The sequence below is a fragment of the Athene noctua genome, chromosome 6 (genome assembly GCF_965140245.1).
Source record: "Athene noctua chromosome 6, bAthNoc1.hap1.1, whole genome shotgun sequence".
NCBI lineage: Eukaryota > Metazoa > Chordata > Aves > Strigiformes > Strigidae > Athene > Athene noctua.
Window position 1 is genome coordinate 20,057,196 of NC_134042.1, and position 25,420 is coordinate 20,082,615.

The following is a 25,420-nucleotide window of genomic DNA, read 5'->3' on the forward strand; positions in this document are numbered from 1 at the left end:
CCCACCTCCTTCACTAGAGGCACTGCTTGCTATTCTGGGATATAAAAGCAGCTGGGTTGCTGAATTAACCATATTTTTTCTCTAGTCATGAGCTCAGAATTTCCATGGAAGTTACTGTAAGTTTTGCACAAAAATCAAGGGCAGTACATTGGCCAGAACGTGTGCTAAATAAATATTTATACACAAATCAGAATGCTACTGACGGCTTCTTTACACTTTAAAATTCTAAATATTTTAAGAAGCATCTGTTACTAAACCGAGGCATCATTTTTGAAAGTACCCATATTTACTGAGTGGAAGTACACATATTTACTGAGTGAGTACCCATATTTAATGAGATGAACACAGTGACAAACTCTTGGACTAGAAGAATGCACATAAATAAAATAGTTAAAGCAATGTGACGATTGAATTAAAACTATAATGAACAGGCTGAACATTTAGTTTATGTGCTATGAAGGATAAGCTATAACCAAAGGAACAACCCCTGTCATTGTGCCTAAGCTTTCCACATGTTGAAAGATTCCTCTGATCTTTTTTGAGAAGCTTTTCCAAATTTTATTTACCTGAAAGCAGGTTAAATCGAGATGTTTCTTCTATCATTTCAACAGGTAAGACACACAGGAGGTTTCTGGTCGTCTTTTAATAATGTACATTTTATTCCATTTCTATGCCATTCATCCCCCTATCCCTTTCAAAAACTTAGTTCATGTAACTTTGCAAGTAGTATTTCAAAATGCTGCATATTCGTAGTCACTTCCCTTCTTTGGTTAAAACAAAAGCTGTGTGTGTAGATTTGTTAGGTCCTTCCCCAAAGCTAAGCTTATGTATTTAGTATAATGCAATTATATTAGGCCAGATAACAAATTCCCATACAGCAGTGAGCTGCATCCCAGATACCTAGACCTCCATGCTGAGAAGCACAGTTCTATCAAAAATCACCTGGACCACCTTGATATTTTTAAGTTGTGCATAGGGATAGCACAATTCAGCCATCTCCCCCTAGGACTTACGTGGTTTTGGCTTTCTGCATACGGAACATTGCTGTTAAAAACAATCACAGCTCACTTTCAAAAAAAGTAACTTAGACTTCCTTTGGCCTCTGAGTTATGTACCACAAGGTCCAACAAATGCATGTAGAAAAGAGTAAAAACTACTGTCGTAAGAAGTACAGCCACATTCAATGACTTTGGCGGGAAGAGGCTCCTACATCTCTTTCAAGAAGTAATGCAGGCCTCAACAGCCTCGATCATGCACTGGAGCTTTAGGCCTAGCTTAAAATTGTGTTGATGGACCAACAGGAAAACAACACCTGGGTGGGAGGGAGAGCGTGGAGCAGTACAACAATGCTGCCAGTGAGCTGCTTTTCTGTTTCAGCCCCTATCCCAGCAAGCAGCTTTCAATATCTTCAGCTTCCTCTTACGCTGGGGGAACCTCTGCCACCTCTGCTCTCCTGGTGACTGGGAGTTCATGTGATGGCAGAGTTGGGATAGAGGCCACCTCATCATTCTGGATCAAAGAGCCAGGAGCAATTGCTGGTGCCATATTGCAGTGACCAAGCTGAGGTATGCGGGGAATCATCTGTCCCAAGCACAATGCCTGCTTGGAGGAAGAGGGGTCAGCTGATGCCTGTTCATAATTTTGAAGGAACCTGATGACTGGAATGGGTAAGGTAATGCCATTTTGCACCCTGAGCGCAGTGCTGGTATTTGTTACCTGCTTTGGAACAAAGCTTTCCCACCAGAGTTTACAGGTGCAAGACGGCATCCATACTGAGTCTGCATCTCTCAGTGCAGGGTTTATAATATGTCTAGGAAGCTGAAAGATAAAAGATTCAAGCGATAAATCTCTGTGTGAAAGAGAAACAGTAAAAAATGAACCACGTTTATATTAGAAGTGTGTAGCTGCTGAATCATTTCACTGGTCATGTCTCACTGAAGACCCTAAACCAGTAACAAACCTTAAAATAAATTAATATTAGAAATCCTCACAGATGAACTGTTAGGAGTTTTCATTGCTAGAAATTAATAATTTCTGTGACTCTAGGTAGAACCTAAAATAAGCTAAAAGGTAGACAGGACAGAACATAGAATCATCACCTGCTGGTTATCACTAGGTACTTCCTGACCCACTGATACTGTATTTGGGAGACTATCACCGAGATACAAACAATGGCCAGCTTCTTGATGACCTCAGCTTGTACAGTCTGCAAAGAGGAGAAAAGCATATTTTTCCCCGCTAATATGGAAGGGCAAACATCCAAACCAAGAAGAGCTAATTAAGCAAGAAAGCAGCATTGAATATAAATTGACCAGAACTGTATGCAGCCTAGAAATGAATAATAGTCTTGAAAACCGCATCTACTCAAATGTGTGACTCTTTAAATAATACATGTCTTCATGAATGAATTAACAGATTTTTGAAGAGAAAGAATATTTGATTTTCTTGACGTGTTAAGTCAATGAGTACAGAAAGATGGAGAACTTCACAGAAGGCTGTGGGGACGGCAGGGTGCAGGGTTTTATTTTTCCCCTGACTACAAAGCAGTTTGGGGTGGAAAGTGACAGACGTGCCTCCACACGGGGGGAAACTGAGCGTAGTGTTCGAGAGACCAGTCTTAACAGGCAGTTGTGAGCTGGGGTGAGAGTCGCAGATGGGACATAAGTACAACACTGGGTGTCATTATACCTGGTCTCACCACAACTCCTCTTTAAAGGTACAGCTGCTCTTGAGGATTGAGAGCAATGTATTTTGCCAAAGCACTAATTTATACTTTTGCTATTCATTTGTAGTCCTACTGTCTCAGCACTCTGTAACTAAACAATACCCCTTACAGAGAATTATTTAATGCATTGTTTATAGGGAGGAGATCTTTTATCACTTTATTTGACATTGCCACTGAGAGATATAATTATATTGCCTAACATTAGGCTTCTAATATTAGTTTCTGATATCAGAAGCTTCTTCAGAAAACGAGTCAGAGCACTTAGATTAGTTCTGATTTGCCCTCTGGAAGAACCTCCTTTGCCACATTGACTGTAGTGAGGTTTAAGACAATTAACCTCCTCACTGGGACACCCAAATGCCATGAGTTAGGTAAACATGGATTCCTCATTGAGCTTTCATAGCTTTGGTACTGTATGGAAATTTGTGGGTTTTGACACATGCCTCATGATCTATCATAAGCAGAGGTCAGGTTTAAGTTCGCCTTGCAAGGCTGTTCTAGAAAACTTATGAAGTCCAAAATGTATTTGCCTGCATATTTTCTGGCATGGTAATAATTAAAAAAAAAATGTTACCTTGTGGGTAACACTTGAGCATGTGATTAGAAATCTGTGGTCATCAATTATAGTTACCTCTGATGCCAAGAAATCATCTCAGCCTCTCCTACTTGTCCCATGATCCATCTTAAACACGTTAGACTTTTGGCTCCCACTTGAAAGCAATTTTAGAAGCTTTCCTTTTTTCAGCCTATATTTATAGGCAATGAACTTGCCTTCCTTTGTCCTTTTTTTATCACTGATTTGTAGCTTCAGTATTCCTTCCCTTCCTGCCATTTACCCCTCTAGTCTACTCATGCATAGTGAAAGTACTCTCTTCTTTTGTTTGCTAAACTGACAAGCTGTTACATTTCTACTTATTCTGATACATGCAAACATAAGCTATGTATGTTGATTTCTGAGGTAGTCGAAAACAGAACTAGCTAATTGTGGAAGTTAAGTTGGAGAGGACACTGTAGGCAGTATTATCAGCTAAGATGCAGCAACATGCTAATATGGCTCAGCCAGCCAGCTGAGAGCTTAGGTAAATTTTACTCGTATTTTCTACACCTGCCCATGGATACAAGTGCTAGCAGCTGTGCCAAGTGATGAAAAAAGGACAGACAAAAGAGGTAGTTGTATTTGCATAGATTTTGATAAGCCTAAATCAATCACAAAGAGGCAACCTCTAGGTTAATCTAAATCGAAGCATCTAAACACATTGATTTTTATCGAAATTTAAGTGTCAGATGGTGTACATTGGTTTAGGTATATTTTAAGTGCTTTTTGCATTTGCGTATTTTTCATCACACATCTCTCTGAAGGTTTCAGTCATTAGGCAAGACAATGCTCAATCTGTTATTCACAAAATTTGTTACTGGTACTTTTGTAACTTTTTGATTTTACTAGTTTTCATACAGAAAAATTAAATTTACTGGATCTTTTAAAGCAAAGGCATGCAGTAGGCATATTTATTTGAATGCAGCCATTGTCTGATCCTATTGAAGGTACTGTCATTACTTTCTCCATTCCCATCGAACATTCTAATTCAACTTCAAAAAGAATATTTAGTTTAACCTCTTCTTGAAGAAATGAAATGGAGATCACCTTGATATCAAAACAAAGAAGGTCATATTCAAACAGACTTCAATGGCATCTGCCTGGAAGTTTAAAGTACTCAAGTGGCAGGTGCTGGATAATGAGCACAGAAACAAAGCACGTAACTTCTCTAGGGAGTCTGTTAATTTCCTCCTTAATTAATCTGTTTACCAAATAGAATAAGTTAACAGCAAACCATTCTAAGTCATTACCAAAGCGCTGACTCCTGTGAGCATGTGGGCTTTCCCCCCTACCGTTGCCTCTCCTCTCCGAGTTCCCGGGGCCCGGCGTGCATCACCCAGAGCACACGGCTGCGCTCACACCTCGGTGGCGTTGGGTTGATGTTAATAACAGTGGGTCTGTCCCACGCTAGGTGAACAGAAACCTTTGCTCTAACTGGGAAATAAAATAGGTGTCATCCTAAATGGGTTTACAGAGCATTCCAGGGGTGACTGCAGAAGCAACCTAGTGCGTTAACTGCCTCCCTCGTCTTTTCTCTCAGCCCTCTGGCTTTTACAGGCTCCTGAACAGCTCGCTGAGGTGTTCCACGCGCTGCTGGGGAGGGATGACGGGCCCCGGGACGGGCTTGGCAGCGGCCCCGCTCCCGGCCCGCCCGCCAGCGGCAGGGGCAGGGAGGGCGCGGCAGGTGGCGCTGCTGCCGCCTCGCCCTGCCCGCGGCCGCTCTAGCGCTGCGCGCCCCGGAAGCGTCCTTCTCTCCGCTGCTCCTCACGCGGAGGCAGCTCCCGCCCGCCGAGCGCTGGGCCGGGCGGGGAGCGGAGGGGCACAGCGGCGCTGACCGGGCTGGGCCGGGCGGCTTGGGCCGGCGTCACCATGGCGGCGCCGGCGTCCTCGGCCCCGCCGAAGAAGATTGTGGCGCCCACCGTATCGCAGATCAACGCGGAGTACGTGACCCAGGTAGTGCTGGCGGGGGAGCGGCCCGTGGGGGTCTGGCGGGAGGAGACCGGTGCTGGAAAGGCCGTCCCGCCCGGCGGCGCCTCGGGGCTTAAATCATCTTTACAGGCCGTGGGTGTTAGGGGAAGGGTCTTGTTTTGTCGTAAGTGAAGAGACGTTAACGCCTGGGTTATATATGAAAGGGTTTATGCCCCCAGCGTTTCCGGACTAGAGACGTACAGGAGCAGCACTGCAAAATAAAGCAGAAAACTTGCTGACGGTTCCCTATAGCTGAACATTTTAAGTGGTTTTATGCAAGTGTTCTTTTGGGGTTGGGTTTTTTTTTGTTTTTGTTTTTTTTTTTTTTTTTTTCTGCTGGAAACGTTGCTTTCCTTCCTCTTCTACAGAATAAAGAAGGCTGAGTAAAGGTGAAAGGTGGTCAGGAAGCTCTTGCCACCATAGATTAGGAGTTTTGGCAAAGCGATGGCTGCAGTGAATAGCCCCAAAATATTACACCTTTATATATATCCTCCAGTTCTTTGTGAAATTCCTCAATGGGAGCGTAATCATTTGCAATCTGGCGTTTACAGTCTCTGAAAGATTATATTTTGAGAGATTTTTTATATAGCACTCTATGCAGCTGAAATTTTTACAGAGAATCACACCTCTGTTGGAAAAGGTATAAAAACCTTAAATGGTTGAAAAATATTGCTGTTGGAAAACAATTTTATTACCTGTAGTTACCATAAACTGAAATTAACCAAAGTACTAGTGAAATAGAGTTTGGGGATGGGATGTGTATAGAGATACTGTTTCACTACAACTGAAAATACATATATTTAACTTTAAAAAATAATATTTTCTCTTTACAGTTAGCAAATAAATACTGGGCTCCACATGTGAAGAAAAAATTGTCCTTCGATTCAAAGGTAAATACTTCAACTGGAATTGTGTTGGGGTGTAAAAGAATGAGGATCACCCCTTTTCTGATGTGCCAACCTCCAATGGTGCTTATTTTATATAACAGTATAAGAGACTGCTTGGAAGGTCAGCAGTTGTTTAACACATAGTAATTTGTTATGTATTTCTAGTTTATAAATGCAGGCACTGTTATGAAAGCGTGCTATAGCAGTGCAGTTATTTTGTATGCTATTTGTTCAGTTTATTTTGGCCTAGCACTTACAAGAGTAAAATATCTTTGAGCATCTTCTTACTGAACTGTATACTTCTCTCTGAAAGCTTCTCAAGAGCTAAGTTCAGAGAACTTAGTGCTGTTGTGGTTGATATATGTGTTTTGAATGTTTAAAATTTGGCATGATGTGTTTGGCTTTATGTTGGCTTTCTGTAGTGCGGGGTTCGTAAACGTTAGGTTTCTTTCCCTTGTGGGTATTTGTCTAAATCTCTCTTTACAGCCTCAGTTTACTCTCTTTCTTTCTAGTATTTGTGATAGTATCTGTCTGTTATTGTTAGAACTAGGATGTACATAAGCAGCTGAATTGCTTCTCTGTCTTATGTGATGTCAAAGCGTGCCTGTTGCAACAGATAGTGCAGATTCTTTCATTCCTGTTGGAAAAACAAGGTAAAAGTCTGGATTCGGTTAAATGTCGGTCAAAAGAAACAGTGACAGCAGATGATTGAGTTGATGCAGACTTGCATGATGACTTTTGAAGACTGTTCTTTAAATTCAACAGTAAGGTTAACAATGAAAAAGTTTGGATATCTGTTTGACTTTTATATAAAAATCTCAGTGAACTGTAACTGTAGGTTATTCCTTCAGAATAACTTGAACAAAGGTCCTACCAATTTTCTCTATCATTCTGTGCTTTCCCCGAAGTTGATTCACTTTCTCTGTGAGAGTGTATGTCCATGAAGCATGGACTCTTCAGAGCTGAGACATAATTGTAATGTCATATTTGATCACATAGCATTTTTAAATGCTTTATGAAGTATACCAGATTCTTAACCATTTTTTTGGAAATGTGCTTTCCCGTAGGTTGTTGAAGATGTATACATAAAAGAAATTGTCAGGTCCAAGTAAGTACGCTAGTTACTTTCACTTACAGACAAACATTCCAACATTATCTGTACTGAAGTTGTTTTTCATGTTTCATAGAATATTTTAAAATGCATTAACATGTTAAAAGCGGATGAAAATTACTCCAGTGCATTTGAGTCATTTAATCATTGCGGTATTTCAAAGTCTGAATGTGGCAAAAAGAACATTCATGAGCTCATAATCCTTAACTGATAGCTGGACATAATATTGTTTGGTTCCTTGGTCTGGTAGTCTGTTATGTTTTATGTTGGTTTTGTTGTGGTTATTGGAGGCTCATCCCTTCTTTTGTCCCTAAGGTATGTAAAGGAAAATATCAGTTGAGTGTGCTGCCTGCTGCCTCTAGCTTTTTGCTCTTTTCCTAATTATTGTTACCGGGTTTATAAAGTGTAAGTCTCATTTCAATGAATTGCAATGTTAGATGGGGGACACAAAGAATAGAATAATTCTGTGCTAATTGATTACCTTTTCCTTTTTAGGTTTGCTATTAGAAAGATAATGCTTCTTGAATTCAGGTAAGTTAATTGGAGTCAAATTTTAAGATTTTTTTTTCGTAGGAACCTGTAAAGATGAGAAGCAAATGCAGGGCAGTAAGTCAGTTTGAAGGTAGTACACTTGCTTGTTTCTACTTACTATAGCCTTGAATCGTGTACCTAGGAAAATAAGTGAGGAAAGCTTAATTTAAGGAAGAAATAACTTCATAAACATAAAAACCATATCAGAGTGTCTTGGTTTATGATTCTGAATTTGTGTAAGTGAAGCACCAAAGAAAAGAATATGAGTGAAATAGGTGAAAAACTTGGGTCTGTAATTTGAATGTGTCATTAAACCTTAAATCAGAACTCATTGAAGTCAGAGCAAGGTTTTGGATTAAATCTGTTACTGTGGGGGTAAAAATGAATTGTGCTGCAGCAGATCACTAGCATTTTCCTCACTTGAAAAGAAATGGAAATCTGTTTAGAAGATTTTTTTACAGCTACTTCAGGCTTTCTTGGAAGAACATATAAAGCATATCTAAAATAAATATTTGCAATATTTACATATTTAAAACCACAATATTCAGTGTTCTGTTTGGCTCTGTTTTATCTTTCACATCTTATGAGCAGATAGAATGAGATGGTTTTTGGTTGACATACATATTTCAGCCTTTTGAAACAAAAGATCTAAGTACCACTAACTAAAAAAGTAGGATAAACTTTCCTCTGTTTTCTGCTTCTTTATGAGAAAATACAGAAAAAAAAATATAAGCTATGATTTGGAGTATGACAAATGGCATGCTTGGTAGCATGACTTCTGGAATTTATATGCCAGCAATACCATGGAGTTAGAGGTTTTTATCCTTTCTGTGAACATTCTTAATGTTACCAGCCTGCAATGTAACTTTAGTACTTTCTGGTCTACAGCCCCATCTACTGCCATTTGTCCTGTAAGTAATTTTCTCTCTTTTCTTCCCCCCACCCCCATATCTGTCTGTCAGGCTCTCCTGTCTTCACACACATGAGATTTTCCTGTCCTTCATTCCTGCTTACATACATTTATCCTCACTTGGGGGCATAATAGTATTTTTACTAAAGCATATTGAAGTTTCTTGGAATTCCTGGGTGAAATGATGTATGGATTTTGGGGAGCTTTTCCCCTCCTATTGGCAGATCCAGGCTCTTGGGAAGAAATATGTATTTCATCTTGTATATGCCTATGAAGTTGTCTCAACTCCATGTGAAGTTGTGCATTCTGGCTGAGCTCCCGGAAAGTGTAAATCCCAGTCTGACCATTGCTGAGCCTTTTGCTCCTGATTACACACAGGTTCTCACTGCCTTTTTTCACCACCATCTGTGGTACTTTTCTTATCTGAAACTATTGAAGTAGCTTACTGTAAGACGTCAGAAAAGTAAGCTGTTCAGAAATGTAAATATTTAAAACTGAGCTGCCTCATGAGGGGCCAAATGAATGGTAGAGCAGGCATTGAGTAAGGAATGGATGAGCAGCTTGTTTTGGAAGTAACCAGACTTTCCCCTTTCTGGTGGCAGTTACTAAAGTAGCACAAGGTGCAAGTGCAGTGTTGAGAATGATGGAATTTAGGGATTGCCTTCTCAGGAGTACCTATACTACATAGCTTCAAAAGGAGGTTAAAGGAGAGAGGCAGTTTGTCCAAATAGTCTCTAAGATCTAATTTTAAGAGTGTCTTCTCTGAGAAATGTGCCATAGTAATGAAGAAATGCTTATTGCTGGGAATCTGCTATTTTCCAGTGTCCAGTAATTTTTTACCTCCTTGGAAACACTTAATCGCTTCCCTAATATTTAATGCTTTAATTTAGTCACACAGTAATCTAATATTTTTATTGCTTTTATATGATTAGAAGCATAAACTCTCTATAAAAAGTTTACTCTCTATAAAATTCATGATTTTTTACGGAAAAGAGTATTTAATGATACAACTGCTGTTGTGGAGTAGTTGTTCTTTGCTAGGAAATGTGCATGAGACATTCAAAAGAATGTGTGTGACATTCTTTAGACAAGTTTTTTCTTTTTTGTCCTCCTTTTGGAAAAAGAACATGAATTTATGTTTAGACTTTGTATTGAGCTGTGGCTACTTGTTACACTTGAAAACCCTCTGGTGAATGTGTCTTCCTGATAAGAAACTTGTCTGTCTCTTGTAGCAGTTACCAAGTCTAAAAAGTTTTGCTACAGTGACCTAGATGAGAGGTAACTTCAGGAACTACTCACAAACTATAAAGATAGCTTTAAGGAGAAGGAGGAAAAAACCCCTGTGGATAACTGCTTTTTTGAATGAGTGACAGATTATGTGGGTGGCAGCAACTAATGAAATATTCTTTGTCTCTTCACAGCCAGTACCTTGAAAATTACCTATGGATGAATTATTCTCCAGAGGTGTCCAGTAAGGCATATTTAATGTCAATCTGCTGTATGGTGAATGAGAAGTTCAGAGAGAATGTCCCTGCGTGGGAGGTAACCAATTTCAATTACAGCTAGAATTGACTTTGATCCGCAAGTTGCAGCTTTTGTGGTGTGCTCACTTATACTGACAGAAGGTAGCAAGGCTTTTTAGTGTTAAAAGTAAATGGTACCTCAGCTGGAATGTCTTGTATAGTGCTTTAAAGCATGTTTCTTTTGGGGGAAAGCAATGGACAGATGAAAAATCACCTGATTCCTGCTGGTGTGCAAGTCCTTTGTTCTGCTGTGATGCCCTTACATCATCATCAGCATTTGCTTTTTTTGGAAGTCAGACATTTGCAGAGAAGTTCTTGCTCTGGTATTGAAAGAAAAAAGGATTTTTATATCTCGGGATATAGGAAGGCACCACTGGAAGTCTAACATATTATCCAGTAGTGTTTTGCTTAAAACCTGGGAATATGGTTTTGTAGCTTTCTTGCATGAAATTTTATACTAAGGTAATCTCTTGGTCTGCTTTTGTGTGTACTGTTTTTTTGTAATAATAGGTGTGGAAATAATTTAGTGTTTCTATAAACAGTCCACTACTCACAGGCCATCTCAATAACATGAGCATAGTTAGAAATGCTATGCAAGCATTATTTCAGAAGCACAATTGCTCCGATAGTGGTGACATTCTTTTGGTGCTGGCAAAACACAAAGGATTGATAACGTGCTCATATGATGTCTGTGTCTTTTTTTGCTCTGGCATACGTGCTAGATGCAAAATGATGGGTGCTTTTTCTTTACCCTTGTAAAGAAACAGTTTTATCTCAACAATTACTTGGTTTATCTTTCCTGCTGAGGTATCTGAATGGGAGTTCTGTAACTGTTACTAATCTCTGGTGGTTTTTACCTGCTTGCTTTTTGCAGATCACTAAACAGCTGCTCTGATTTTGGCCATAATCTACCAATTCTCTTCTAACCTGTGTCATTTTACAGTAATTCTGTGTGATCACCAGTTGAACATTCCCACAATACAATCCACTCCACTTGTGCTTCTTGTTCAGTTTGTCCTGTGCATCACCTGTGTTAGACTGCGCAGAAGGCAGTAGTCCCACTAAGAGCATTCCCATAGTGGATCACTGGTCAGGAGGATATCATTAGTCTGTTTTGCTTGTTCTGCCAGGTCAGAATATATGAAAAAGAGAAAAACTAATCCTTCCTTTTATAGATTTAAATGGATTTAGAGAACTTAAGCTATGTTATGTGAATGAAGATTGAAATGATTTGCATCAACCTGACTCAAAATCAACTTCCTCTTCTATTCCTAGACATTCAAAAAAAAGCCAGAACACTTTCCCTTCTTTTTCAAATGCATACTGGAAGCATCTCTGGTTGAAAATGACAGTGAATACTCTTTGCATGAACAGACAGTCCTGCTGCTTTTCCTTGATCACTGCTTCAATAGTTTGGTATGTTAAAAGTAACTAATACTTGCAGTGTGTTTATGCTGTTCTATGTTAATAGCATTTTAGTTTGAGCAATTTTTTCTTATGAGACAGATGAAGCAAAATTCCCTTTTAAGGAAGAAGATGGTACCGGAGGGCTTTTATCCCTCTTTGATTCTTGCTTTATCTCTCTCATCATGTTTGCTTTTCTCTGATACAAGGTCATAAAAGAGACTTGAAATTGGAGAATTGGCACTTACTGCAATTTAAAGGCATGTATTCAGCCTTATATTTGAAATGGTGCTTAAAAAATATGTATATATATTTGAAAATGTGCTTTACACTTAGAAGCAGATTACTTGGTGCTGTGCTCTTTTTAGTTTGGGAAATTACGCAAAATTATTTCCATTAACTCTTGAGAAAGACGGAATTTTTTTCACTTTTGAAACCAGGTTTAGATAATACTTCTGTCTACGCTTCTGAGTTAGTTTTAAGAAAGCATTGGATCAAGTTGTGGTCTTGATCTATAGTAAAAACACAGTTGTAGATCCTAAGTAGCAAGTATGGAGAATAATTTACAGTTATATGAATAACTGTTATAATTTACTGTTATATGAAACTATTCTTGTTACCTCTCTTGCTTTTTCTTTACTTACGTTGCACACAGGATATATCAGTCAGAATCAGGGTCTGCGCAACTAAAGAAAAAAATTGTCTTGCAGATAAACAGTTTAGAAAGTATATTATTTGATTTTTGGAATTAGGAATGATTATGGGAGCCAGCAATCATCCTGAACCTTATGTGTATAGTTTATTGAGGTAGTATTTTTCTGTAGTGTCCGTGGTACAATGGATCTTCATTTTAAGGGAGGACTTGATAGTGACTCTATGGAATCTTGCTTGCAGAGCATATTTCTCATATAACATGATACGGCAGTCAGTAAAAAAGTGCTTGTAAAACCTGTACTGCTATTAGAAGCTGCGCTTCTTTGTGAAATGCAGAACAGGATAATCACAGTAGTGTTTTAAGAAAGGAGCACTGAAATGTGAAGTTTCAGAATACTGAGAATGGAGTATTTGTCCATGAAGACATATCTAAGATGTTAATGGAAGTTTTTCAGTAGTTTAGGAAACACTGGTGAGGCCACACCTTGAGTATTGTGTCCAGTTTTGGGCACATCAATACGACAGAGATACTGAGGTGCTGAGCGAGTGCAGAGGAGGGCAATGAAGCTGTTGAAGGACCTGGAGAACAAATCCTGTGAGGAGCGATTGAAGGAGCTGGGACTGTTCAGTTTGAGGAGGAAAAGGCCGAGGAGAGACCTCATCACTCTCTACAGCTGCCTGAAAGGACATTGTAGAGAGGTTGCTGCTGGTCTCTTCTCACAGGTGATTAGTGATAGAACAAGATGGAATGGCTTTAAACTGCAACAGGGGAGGTTCAGACTGGACATTAGGAAAAAATTTTCACAGAAAGAGTGGTCAGACAGTGGAATAGGCTGCCCAGGGAGGTGGTGGAGTCACTGTCCCTGGATGTGTTTAAGGTCATTTGGATGTGGTGTTGGGGTATATGGTGTAGGGGAGAACTTGTAGAGTAGGGCTGATATTTGGACTCGATGATCCCAAGGGTCTTTTCCAACCTGAATGATTCTGTGAAAGAAAGAAAATTGGATCCAGATAACAGGCAGAGTCGGAGATCATTTGAAACAACAGTTGAAATTACATGAATTATAGAGAAAATTAGTTCAGATAATGGGAAGAGTGTAGATGAAGTGGGAGAAACTTAAGGGCTTCAGGGGAGAAAGAATACTGTAAAAAACAAATAGAGAAAACAGTCAGAAAACTCAGTTCAACAAAAAGAAATGACTGAAGAAGAAACATCAGTTCTCATCAAGCTTCTATGCTGAAAATACTTACAAGGGTGGGTCCCCTGCTGAAGTACTAAGAATTGAGAGAATGCATGAAAAGAACCTAAAATGCAAAAGTTGTCAACAGTTTTAAGTGTTACTGGGTAGGGCCGTGCTGCAGTTTCCTGTTAGGAAATTGTGAAATCTAATACAAAATCACATATTTTGGCAGATGGTAACATACACTGGTGTACTTTTGTTTGACAGGCATGTCAGAAAACATAAGAATTTTTTTAAAAGTTTTCTGTCTGTAACTTTCTAACAGGAAGTGGATTTGATCAGAGGTCAAGTGCAGCAGCTCATTTCTTTACCAATGTGGATGGCTCTACAACCTGTAAGCATACTACTATCTATAAACTGTCAAAGCAATCTTCCAGGCATTATCCAAGTCCTGTAAAGTGAATACTTACAGAATACTGTTACGGAAGTCTAATATTTAAAGCTGCCTGCATTACTATGGAAGTATATTTTTGTGCGCTTAGTAAAATTCTCTTTCTTGTTCGTTGTTAACTTCCATGCAGTTGTAATTATTAATTAATTATGTAATTTTAAACAAAACTAAGGTTTGTTGCTTATAGCTTCTTCAAGCTCTAATCTGTAGACAAGGTTTTGAGATCATAGGGATAAGGGAATGGAGCTGACATCTAGCCATGGCTAGACTCTTTTAATAAGAAAACTAGATTGTACTTTTATCTCTCATGAAAACAAGGATTCTTGGCGGCTGAATAACATTTTTTAACATTTCAGAAAAGACTGGAACAAGAGCTGAAAAAGACACCAAAACTAAGAAAATTCTGGAATCTAATTAAGAAAAATGATGAGAAAATGGATGAGGAGACCAGAATGCGGTATGTTACAGAAACCTTTTTTCCTGTTAAATCTATAGCCTGTAATGCATTCGTTGTGTTTCAACTAAAATTAATAGTTTCAATAAAAAAATGTGGTTTTTAAGAAAGATGTGAAGATGGCAAACAAAGATGGATCATATGTGGTCTCCCGGAAACTGTTTTGTTTTCCAGTAGTCTTTATGCAAAAATACTGTTATAAAACTTAATATTTTATTTGATCAGTGAATTTGGGATACTGAATCTTAGAGCTATAGAATGAAAGGCATGAGAGAATATTCATGTAGTTACTTGTGCTAAAGGTCATGAAAAAATACATCTTTAGCTCTTAAGCAAATAGCTTATGCAAGTATTTGAATAAATTTGTGCATATCTCACCAAAGTTAAATGTTCCAGTACTTTTGTGTTGCAGTGTGGTAAGGTGTAGGTGGTGGCATACTCTTTGACTCAGTAGAAGCATGGGTTGTTAATCAGTTCTGTGCCTAAAAATGTAGAGTGGTAATCTGTCTGCCTGAGTGCAGAGAGAAAAGTTGTCATCTGAACAGTTTAGGTGTGTTTCAAAGCAACCTGCTACTGTTACATAAATTTTAAAGCAGCTAACTTTGTATTAGTGAAAGATACAATGTCCTTCTGGTCTGCATTTAAGGAATGTTAATGCTTTTGTCATACGTTTGTTTGATTTTAGAGCATATCGGGAGAGAAGATTTCTTTCACAGCTCATTCAGAAATTCATTTCTGTGCTAAAATCAATACCTGTCTCAGGTAACTGTGGTTCTTATCTTACTCTGTTATCTGGTAATCTGTCATAAATTCTTTTCTGGTGTTGAAGCAACTGCTCCTTAGGATACTAACCTGAGGTTGGAGACCTTATCTGGATGAGGTTTTAGTGAAATCCATGCCTGTCTGCATGGTTTTGATGGCAAATTAGCATTCAAATCTATATGCTTTAAAAATTAAATAGCAGAAAGATACTTCAAACCTCTTCTGTTGAGAATGGACTGGTACCGATATTCTTTATTGTGTGCTTACAGCCTTCTTACAGTGCTAAAGGATTTCATACATACTTAGATGTCTTGTTAAACAGGTGGTATAAATGCATATCATAAGACTGTTCTGTCAGTACCGTCGATTTACGGTAAGAACAAAAGCCTAAGTGAAGTGAAATTCTGTAAGATTTGATTGCTATTGATTTATAAGTCATAGTGACAAGCAAAATTATATACTTGCCTGATTTAGAAAGGAAAAGTGTTTGTACAGGAAGGTGTTAGCCTTTTGACAAAAAAGGCGTATTATGCTCCAAGCACAGCACAATTTGGTTTAAATCACTTGCCAGAGTTCTGCTTTTGCTCTTAAGAGCTGAAGTTTGCTAGAAGTTTAACTGAGCTGTAAGGGGAAATTCTGTGTATTGTGGCTTCATCAGAAAGGAGACCTATCCCATCTCTATTCCCAGTTATGGGACCTGTTTTAGGAAAAATTACATAAGCAGTTCTTTGGAGGCTTTAAAAAATAGATATTCATTAAAGCAGACTTTGTGTTGTGTTTTGACATGATTCTAAAGGCTCCCTAGTAGTTAACACCGAGTACCTTTGAGTATTGTCAAGCCCTTTTGCACATACCTTGATTGCAGCTTTTAAATAGGTATTTTTGAGTACTCAGAGTTAAAGGTTCTTAAAAGGCTTAGCAGGCCATTAGTATCTTGTGGAAGTGCATTTTTGTATGTCAGGTTGGTTGTTTTCAGAGTGGATAAAATCACTCCTGAAACTCTTGTTCCATTACTTTCTTATATCCAAAAATTTTCTGGTTTGCAATGAAAGAAGGGATTATTTCAGAAAGAGAAGCGTGTGCTAGTTAACTTTTTAATCTTGTTAAAAGCTAATACTGGTACATTAATAGCACTTACTACATCTTAAAAGAATAGTTCAAGCAGAAATATATTGTGGTGTGGATCAATTGCAAAATATTTTTTTTCTTTGAATATAGGGCCTATTTCTATGGACAAAGTTCATTATTGTGAGAGATTCATTGAACTCATGCTAGATCTTGAGGTAAGTGGTTTCAGCCTGTTTTCAGGTGTACTTTTCTAGGTTTTAAATGTGTAAAGTTGTTAATACAGCTTTATTTCAGTTAGCAGGTGGTCACAGTTGTTCATATGGTTGTTTGATAGTGGTTTTCTGTCTGTAAATAGGAGGTTGTAGCAGTGCATTCATGTTGGGAACTGACTAGTAATATTTGTAAACCAGATGAACTGTTAGAGAAAGCTAGGACCCTAAACTGCTCAGCGAAGAAGGTTTTATTAATTGGAGGAGTGGTAATAATTTTGGCAATTGAAAACATGTGATGCTTTAATCTGCTAGGAATAACCCAGAATTACTCTTCACAATGTGTAATAAGGTCCCTTAAAGTATCTTTTATGTTGTAGGATATAATCCCATAAAGCGTTATTAGTTCTGAAATGCAAACTATTTATGTTTGACTAGGATTCATTATTTGGAAGTAACAGTTCTGGTGATCTGGGTTTGTTACAGAAGGAAACCTAGCAAGGTTTTGTGAAATTTTTCATCAGGTACTCAGAAAGTGGGACAATTTTAAGCTTCACAGTACTAGAATTAAAAATAAAAGACATTAATTTACATCTTCTCACATGAGTAGCAATTTATTTAAAATAACTTCTTATTTAGAGGACATTCTGAAATAAGACAGTTTTCTGAAACAGTAAGCACAGGGAACTTCAGAATGGATTGATCTTGAACTTGTACAAGCTAACTGTCCTCTGCTAAATTGCTTAAGCAGCCTGTGCTTGTAGTTGCAATAATCCTTCAAATTAGAACTTGTTGTTTTATGGATATGATATGGTCTCATAAGAGAAAATACGTAATTGAAGTTAAACTTAAGTCTGGCTGTTAGCCAAAATACTTAGAGGCAGTACATTTAATGTTGTTTCTTGCTAGGTATTACAGGAAGGTTACAGTTCAGACAGTTTATGATGACTGTTTAAGTGACTGGAACAAGCAAATGAAAAATTAGCTGTAAATCCAAGTTTTTCTGCCTTGGTAGGATGTCCTGTGTAAATGGGCATTCTTACCTATGTTGAGGCCTTTTTCAGAATATTACTGTTTCATATTACAGTGTACAGACTGCCATCAAAACTTGCTGATTTGATAATTTGAAAGGAATGACTCCATGGAAAGTTCTTATGGTTTCCTGAATTTGTTTTTTGTAATTATTGTGCAGGGCAATTAACGTTTTCTACTACAAATTCTTCTGTTTTCTTTGTCTTGGTTCTAAACACTGTGTTGATGCTTTATGGCTTTTTAAATTCAGTCTGTAGATTCCATTGAGAACAACTCATTTTTCTGTTGAATTGTTGAGGTCTGCTACTGTATGCTGCTGAACAGTTGCTACATATAGCAGGTTAAGGTATTTATATTGAGAATAAATGATCTGTTTTGTTTACAGAAGCTTTTATAGGTTTTCAGTTAAGATATGAAAAATTCTTAGATCTAATTTGAGTATTTTACAAAGAATAGAAGATACGATGTCATATTTAGAAGAAACACAGTTTGCAGTCATCGGAAAGACAAGCTTGAAATTAAATGGGTACCACAACCAAACATTTAAAACTATGTTGCAGCAGTTTTGCATATCTTTCGTAGCACACAGACTCCTAGTAGTAGAATAATTGCTTTATTTAACTTACTTTTATTACTGTCAGGATGCAATCTCACTAATGGCAAGTTTGTGCGGTACTCCCAGTCATAATAAAAGACTATCTTCATAGCAGCCTACCTGCATAAAAACAGTGTCTGGGCAAACATAAACTCTGCTTTAATATGAGAACCTCTGTTAGGGTATTGGGTATGTAAATAACTGTGCAGCAGTCTATTTTGACATGCTTTCTTGAAATGGAAAATTCTGAGAAACCAGGATTTCTTAAATTTTGAAGAATTGCTTGTATTAACATGAGGTGGTTTGCTACAGGCGTTGCTTCCCACACGGCGCTGGTTTAATACAGTGTTGGATGACTCCCATCTTGTTGTTCACTGTTACCTGTCCAGTCTTGCTAAAAGAGAGAAGGAGGGTCATCTCTTCTGCCAGGTGAGATACAAAGTTGTTGAAATTAACTTTCTCATTCTGATGTGGCTCCGAATACTGCAATTGTTCTGTTTTGTATTTGTTCGTTAAGACAGGTTTTCCCGATGGATACAAACTGCATGTTTATTTAAATCCTTCAGACAGTAGTTCTTTCTTAACTCTACCTATGTGAGTGACTGCTCTTATATTTTTGGCTTTGTTTTTGAACAGTTCTTAAAAGTACAGCCTGTAAAACTGCAGCTTCTGGTGTATAGCAGAAGCTGTTACCAATGCTTTCTTCTGTGCTTTGTTTTGACCTCAGACTGTTCTACAGTGCAGCTGTGTTTTACTGCTGTCCTTCAGTTTACTCAGTCATAGACAGTATATTGTTTTTTATGGCTGTGCTGTAATTTCTATGGCTTGTAGATGAGATACCTAAATAAAACTCTTTTGTGTGTCAGCAAAGTATAAAATTTAGATACCACTCCTTAGTGCATTTCTTCAAGAACTTTGAAGAGCTCTTGTTTGTGCATGGTGCCCAGATTTGTCCTCTTAAATTGTGGTTTTGTTGGTGGTATGGTGCCTCTTATTGTTGATCACTAATTTATATGGATGATGTCTCAGCTTTTAGATATGCTCAAATTCTACACTGGCTTTGAAATCAATGATCAGACTGGAAATGCTTTGACAGAGAATGAGATGACAACAATTCACTATGACAGAATTACTTCTCTACAGGTAGGCAGAGAGTGGAGTGCTTATTGGAAGAAAATGATGTGATTGTGTTGTTTCAGTCTAGTTTGCATCTGGAGTAGGCATTTAGTTATTTCCCAAAGGAAACTTCTTTTCCTACTGAGTTACAGGAATGGTTTTAACTTGACTTTCTATACCTTTTTGAAGACACTTAACACTGCAATGTTATGTGTGTGACTATGACTAAATAATATGTTCTAACAAAGCACCACTTCTGATTTGATATTGTGGAGGTGAACTACTCCCGTTAAATCTATTCAGAAGGTAAAATTAAGTGCTGTAGAAACTTAACTTACGATTATGCGATAGGTGGCACCATTTCTTCAAGATCAGTACACACGTATGGTAGCAATAAGAGTACATAAGAGACACAATTCACATCACTTGTAGTCATGTAAAGATAGTTATACTTTTCAGAATTTTTCCTGTCAGTTTTAACAAAAAAAATTCAAGGAAGCCTAGTTAAATTAAACTTGTTTCTTGTTTTTCTTAGTTGTCTGCAAGGCTGCATGTCTGCCTCCTTATGTTTTAATGACAGAACAAATGCTGATAGGAGGGTGTATAAAAAAGATACTGTGTCGAAAGCACAGGACTAACAAATAAGTGGTGTTAACTAAGAAAAACTGGTATTTCACCTGGGTTTTATTTCGATCCTGGTAGTGTCCAAGGGTGCTATCAGATGAAGATATGTTTTTTTGTGTAAATATTTAGATTGTTATTAAATTGTTTCATTAATGTGCTTACATTCCGTTTTTGGGCGTGGGTCTTTTGTAGAGAGCGGCATTTGCACATTTCCCAGAGTTATATGACTTTGCACTCTCAAATGTAGCTGCAGTAGATACTCGTGATTCCCTGGTGAAGTTATTTGGACCCCTTAGGTAAGTTATCAAAATGAAATTTAACATGAAATTGAAATTCTTTGTTCTCAGTATGTTTTAATTTAACAAATTTCTAGACTTTTTTCTTTCTGACTTCTCATGTGCCATTTCATGTGACTTTCTATCTTGCCATGGTGCCTTTACATCTGCTGTGAAACGGGGAGAGTTTGTATCCAGTAGTAATGAAGTAGTAGAATTCCAGTATAAGAAAAATACTTTTAATTTTTTTTTTTTTCTAATGAGTGTGAGAAAGCACTAATGTTCTGGAAAATATTTAGCTGCTTAAAGTAATAGTAGCAGTAATTAACTTAGAGTAGTTAACCTGTAACTTTTTAAATTCAGTTTTTTTCGCTGTTCCGTCCAAAAACTACAACAGAAATCGTAGAGGTATACCACTGTATTAACTGGACTGTATTGCAAATGCTGTGATTAAAAGGATGACAGTCTGTATTTTGACAAAGGCGATGTGTGCTCTGTTGTTTTGTACTCGTTTCAGGAACATGTCTTGAAACAAGAAAAAGTATTCCCACCTCACTCTGTTTATTGCATCTGAGTGGTTCAGCCTGTGGCTGAACACGCCTCACCCGTGGAAGTGCTCTAGAGCGCTTTGTAACGGTTCCAAAAGTAAATATTTTAAATATTTCCAAGGGCACTTAGAGCACTGCTCGGTAATTGTTGGTCTGTGCTGAAGGTGACGGTGGGGATTTTCTCTGGGTAAGAGGAGCGGGGCCGTGGGGCGGGTGTGACAGGCCTGTGTTTTCCCTCCCGCTGTGCAGCTCGCGCGTTCTGCACCAGGTGGCGTCGCACCTCTGCCTGCTGCCCGCCCTGCCGGAGGGGCAGGACTCCGGCCACGACAAGGACTTTCTGCTCGAGCTGCTGGTAAAAGCGCAATTCGTACTGCTTGTAGTTTTGGGCTTGCCAACTCAAGTTGTAGCTAAACCTAGCAACTACCCTGTAGTAAAGTACCCATTTAGGACCTCTTGCTGAATCCTGTGAACCACAGGAGTGTTGTAGTAGTAAAAGGGGTGCTAAGATGGGGTTTAAAACTATATATAAATTAAGCATTTGAAAATGTGTATTTATAAATGTAGTTTCTGTGAGAAACTAGTATGTGTGCTTGTGGTGTAATTATAAAGGTCAATGAGCAACAACATTTTTGAGCAACAGTTTTGAGTTCTTCTAGAGAAGTTCTTAGTAACCCATTTGTCCCTTTCGAAGAAACCCACTAAAGTAGATCTAGATATTCAGTATCTATTTGATTCCATAAGCCCATTTGAAATACAATTTGATGCATGTAGTGGGGTTTTTTTTGGATATTCAGTGCATAACAACATTACAGTAGGCTTCTAATCTTCCATCAGTATTGGAATGGCATTGTTGTTTTTTAAAATCTTTTTCATGGGCTTATTTTGTGGATGGATTTTTTCTCCCAAAGGGGGAATTAAGAGTAGCTGTTGCTGAGTGAGCAGTGTTAGTTAGCTATTGGCCATATGTTTACTGGAAAGCAAAATAAATTTTATTTGAAGTTGATTTTCTGCTAAGCCTTGACTGAATATTTTCAGTTCTGTTGTGTCATTTTTGGTCTGCTGCGATTGTTTGACTCTAGTACTATGATAGTCAGACTGTGTGTTTGATCATCTGATGTCACTATATGCATTTAGTTATATTTAATTAAAAAAACCCAAAACAACACCTTAATAAAAAGAGAGAAGATGGCAATTGACCACCAGCAATCTTATGGATTAATGTATATGTTTCAAAAATAGCTTTATTGTCTGTTTTTTGACTTACAGAAGTTTCAAATGCATCCTTTCTTTAGGTTTCCCGTCATGAGCGACGAATATCTCAAATTCAGCAACTCAACCAGATGCCTCTTTATCCCACAGAGAAGATTATTTGGGATGAAAACATTGTACCAACTGAATATTATTCTGGAGAAGGTATGATTAGTAGTTCAGTAAATGCTGAAGAGGACAGTAAATGTTGCAAAAAAAGCAGTTCTGATGTCTGTGTTTATTTCTGTGTTTGGAACTTATATGCAGTACTTTGGCATTTTCCAGTATCTTAGCATAAGGTCAGCTTTTTTTGAGTTGTGAATCAGAACTCTGAGATGAAATTTTTAGCAAATTTATAGCAACTTAAAGAAAAATCCAAAGGTCTGTGTTTACACAAATACATGTATTTGATTCTCATCTGAGTAACAGATGTGCTGTACCACCAGCTGTGGCACAGGCAGTTACTGTGAGGTGAAACAGGTTGTAAACATGCAGCAGAAAAAGCTGTTGCCTGTGCTTTGCTTTTAAATATGTTCAAGACAGCCTTTTAAAAATGAAAAAAGAGTGGTTGTGGTAGGAAATTAATTATTTTCCTCTTTTTTTTTATCAAGGTAGAAGTGTACATTTAGTCACTGAAAGGTAGTGTATGCACTCACTAAGTTCAAAACCTAGTGTTCTTGCTTGATGTGCTCATGGGCAAGGGAGCAAACTGCAGGTATTGCAAACCAGGAATTATGTAGTTTTAGGTCTCACAATAAACAGCACGTGTATTTTTGTGTAGCTACTTTAAAAAAAAATATTTTAATGTGGATCATGAGAATTTTCATTAGGAATGTGAAAATATCAATTTGGAACACGGAAATTCCAAATAACAACATATATCTTCAAAGACTACTATAAAGTATGTTTCTGGTTTGAGCAGTGAGTATTCTGCACCTTCCTCAGTGTAGTTTTGATTCAGAGTGGTTTTTTTGTGTAGATGTAATCCTCAAGTTTAGAATAAATTAGGGTTTGGTTTTGATAAATTATCTGTGAACAAGTATTAATGGGAAGAAAATGATTTTTGAAATTTGACCCCTTTAGGCAGGGTTATAGGCAACAAAGGATCTTTTTCAAAACAGATATGATAAACACTATCTAGAGATCAGCTGAAGAATAGATAAAGTAGTTATGTTTAGTATACAAGTAGTTAAAAGTTGATTGATTCTTCTAAGTAATAGATCTCCTGATGGGGTTCATCCTTTAAAACAAACAACAACAAAAAACAAGACACACACACACACACCCACACCCCACCCAGAACAAAACAAGCAAAAAAAGACCCCCAAACCAGGGGTGATTGCTGTTATTTCTAGGAAATTTATATATAAACCAAGATTATTTAAATTTTATTTTGTGTTTTGGTGAACACCACATAGATTATTCTAATCATCTGGAACATTCAAGTTCTTAAATAGAAGTCAAGGTAGCTTTACGGTCATTCAGACCATATTGGAAGGCTGGCTTTGCAGTACTTATTCCTGCAGTCTGTGTTTATTTTGTGTTTTATTAGCCAAATATATTAATCACAATAATTGATCCCTTGCTGGGACAAGGGGGAAGAGCAGCTCATCACACCTGTTTCAGTGCTGTTTTGTGACTTCTTGATAATGCATAAAAGAAATTTTATTAATGATGAAATGTAATTCTGGCAAGTAGCAGTGGTTGCTAGTGGAAACATGTCCTCCTTCTCTGGTGAGGTCTTTTGCTATTATTATCCTCATATTGATAGCACTGTTGTGAAGCATTTCTGTTGCTGTCAGACTGTTAAAAGTAGTTTTCTGGTTTGCTTCTCTTAGTTTCAGGTTCCACTTTCTCATTTTAATCTCCATGTATTCTCCAGGCCTAATTTGAAACAAGACAGTTCTGGTTTTGTGGTCTTGGGGTTTTTTGTGTCTCAACAGTAGCTAAATTCTTTTGGTCTAAATTTTAAATAAGAGTAATTCTAAAACTTAAATAGAGTAATTTAGCCCAAGGAAGATAAGAGTATTGTTTCTACTTCCTTTTAAAAGAGAGAAGAATATCTGTCTGATGAATGCTGTGCAGCCTTAAAGAGGTGTTACTTCAGGCCCTGCCCTTTGTGCATATAACTAGCTTTACAGGACAGGGTTTGTTACTTGGTGCTGGGAAATGTGTTAAAGTATCTTATCACCATGAGGCTTTCCAGAATAGAAATTACTGTGTTGTGCCACCTTTCTTCACTGCCATTGTATCTTGGTGCATGTGAGGGCCAGTAGGTAGTACGTATACCAGTGAAAGGTTTCAAGGCTAATCTTGCTAGTCAGAAAACCATGATGCTTTCACAGGTCTTGGAGCATAGTCCAGTAATGTTAAATGAGTAACACAGAAGAATTTTTATTATAGAAAATTTACATCTGAGACTACCCTAAAGCTATAAAAGCTTTAGGACCTGTCTAGGAGTTTTAATGCTCCTTGTTTAGTTATATGTAATCTTCACATATTTTCATTCTCAAAAAAAAAATATAATCAGTAACATAAAGTTTTGAGGAAAATTGTATATTAAAATTTGATTTCTTGGCTTAAAACTTTTTTCTACATTAATGATTTTTATGGCTTCTACTAAATATAAATTATTGGAATTGTGGAATTGTTAGGTAATTCATGGGTTTTGTTACTTAATGGGCCTTTTTCATCATTATTTAATGCTAGCTTAATTGTTACATTTGCAAAGTACCATTACATTATCCTACACTTGATTCTTATACAATCAATTTTGTTGTAGTCTGAATACAGGGAAGGATTCAGTCTTTAAATAGTTCACTGTGTTTATTGCCGGAAGGGTGAAAGTTCCTTTCATCTTGTGCAGGTTAATTTTTAGAAAACCTGAAAAATATGTGCTTTTTAGTGGCATATATTTATAAAAGGAATCATTCTTAGAATCTCCCAGGATAATGTGTATGGCAATTATAGAATAAGGTGTGTATATATTTATAAATTTGTAGAACCAATGTATTAATTAATCTTCATTTATTCATCAAATACCTCTTCCCTTCCACCCTTACCCTCTTAGGCTGTCTTGCACTTCCCAAATTGAATCTCCAGTTTCTGACTCTTCATGACTACCTGCTGAGGAACTTCAATCTTTTCCGCTTAGAGTCTACCTACGAGATCAGACAGGACATTGAGGATAGTGTCAGTAGGATGAAACCATGGTAATATTTATTAACTGTTGCAAACCAGTCAGTTCTTCAATTGAAATCAAAATGCATTCAAGAATGAGTAACTGATACTGTGTATATACTAAATACGTAGTAACAAATGTATTTTTAATTATTACATAGATACTATGTTTTATACTAACTTCTTCCATAAGGTGTTGCCATCTTGTGGGATGATTTCTGTAAGGGTGTGTTGATGTGTGTCCCTGTAGATGTGTTAAGGCAGTATGTTGGATGCTAACAACCAACCTTTGTTGTTTTAAGATGGATTGAGTTAGTGTTCCAAAAGTACTAAACCTTGGCTGACATTACAAAATCTGGAAACTTACCA

General features: G+C 37.5%; 1 protein-coding gene across 2 annotated transcripts in view; it reads left to right on the forward strand.

Moving 5' to 3' along the window:
- Positions 1–5,120: 5,120 nt before the first annotated feature.
- AQR (aquarius intron-binding spliceosomal factor) overlaps positions 5,121–25,420 on the forward strand; it is a 56,182-nt gene continuing 35,882 nt past the window's right edge. Inside the window, exons 1-16 of one of the 2 annotated variants that reach the window (XM_074909813.1) lie at positions 5,121–5,276; positions 6,122–6,178; positions 7,243–7,283; positions 7,782–7,817; positions 10,149–10,269; positions 11,526–11,666; positions 13,815–13,883; positions 14,297–14,397; positions 15,080–15,156; positions 16,375–16,439; positions 18,373–18,489; positions 19,090–19,203; positions 19,993–20,096; positions 20,873–20,975; positions 21,916–22,036; positions 24,942–25,083. In XM_074909813.1, coding sequence (XP_074765914.1) covers positions 5,190–5,276; positions 6,122–6,178; positions 7,243–7,283; positions 7,782–7,817; positions 10,149–10,269; positions 11,526–11,666; positions 13,815–13,883; positions 14,297–14,397; positions 15,080–15,156; positions 16,375–16,439; positions 18,373–18,489; positions 19,090–19,203; positions 19,993–20,096; positions 20,873–20,975; positions 21,916–22,036; positions 24,942–25,083 — 1,496 coding nt within the window. In that variant the 5' untranslated portion in view covers positions 5,121–5,189. The remainder of the gene's footprint in view (positions 5,277–6,121; positions 6,179–7,242; positions 7,284–7,781; positions 7,818–10,148; positions 10,270–11,525; positions 11,667–13,814; positions 13,884–14,296; positions 14,398–15,079; positions 15,157–16,374; positions 16,440–18,372; positions 18,490–19,089; positions 19,204–19,992; positions 20,097–20,872; positions 20,976–21,915; positions 22,037–24,941; positions 25,084–25,420) is intronic. The other variant, XM_074909814.1, reaches the window with a different exon arrangement.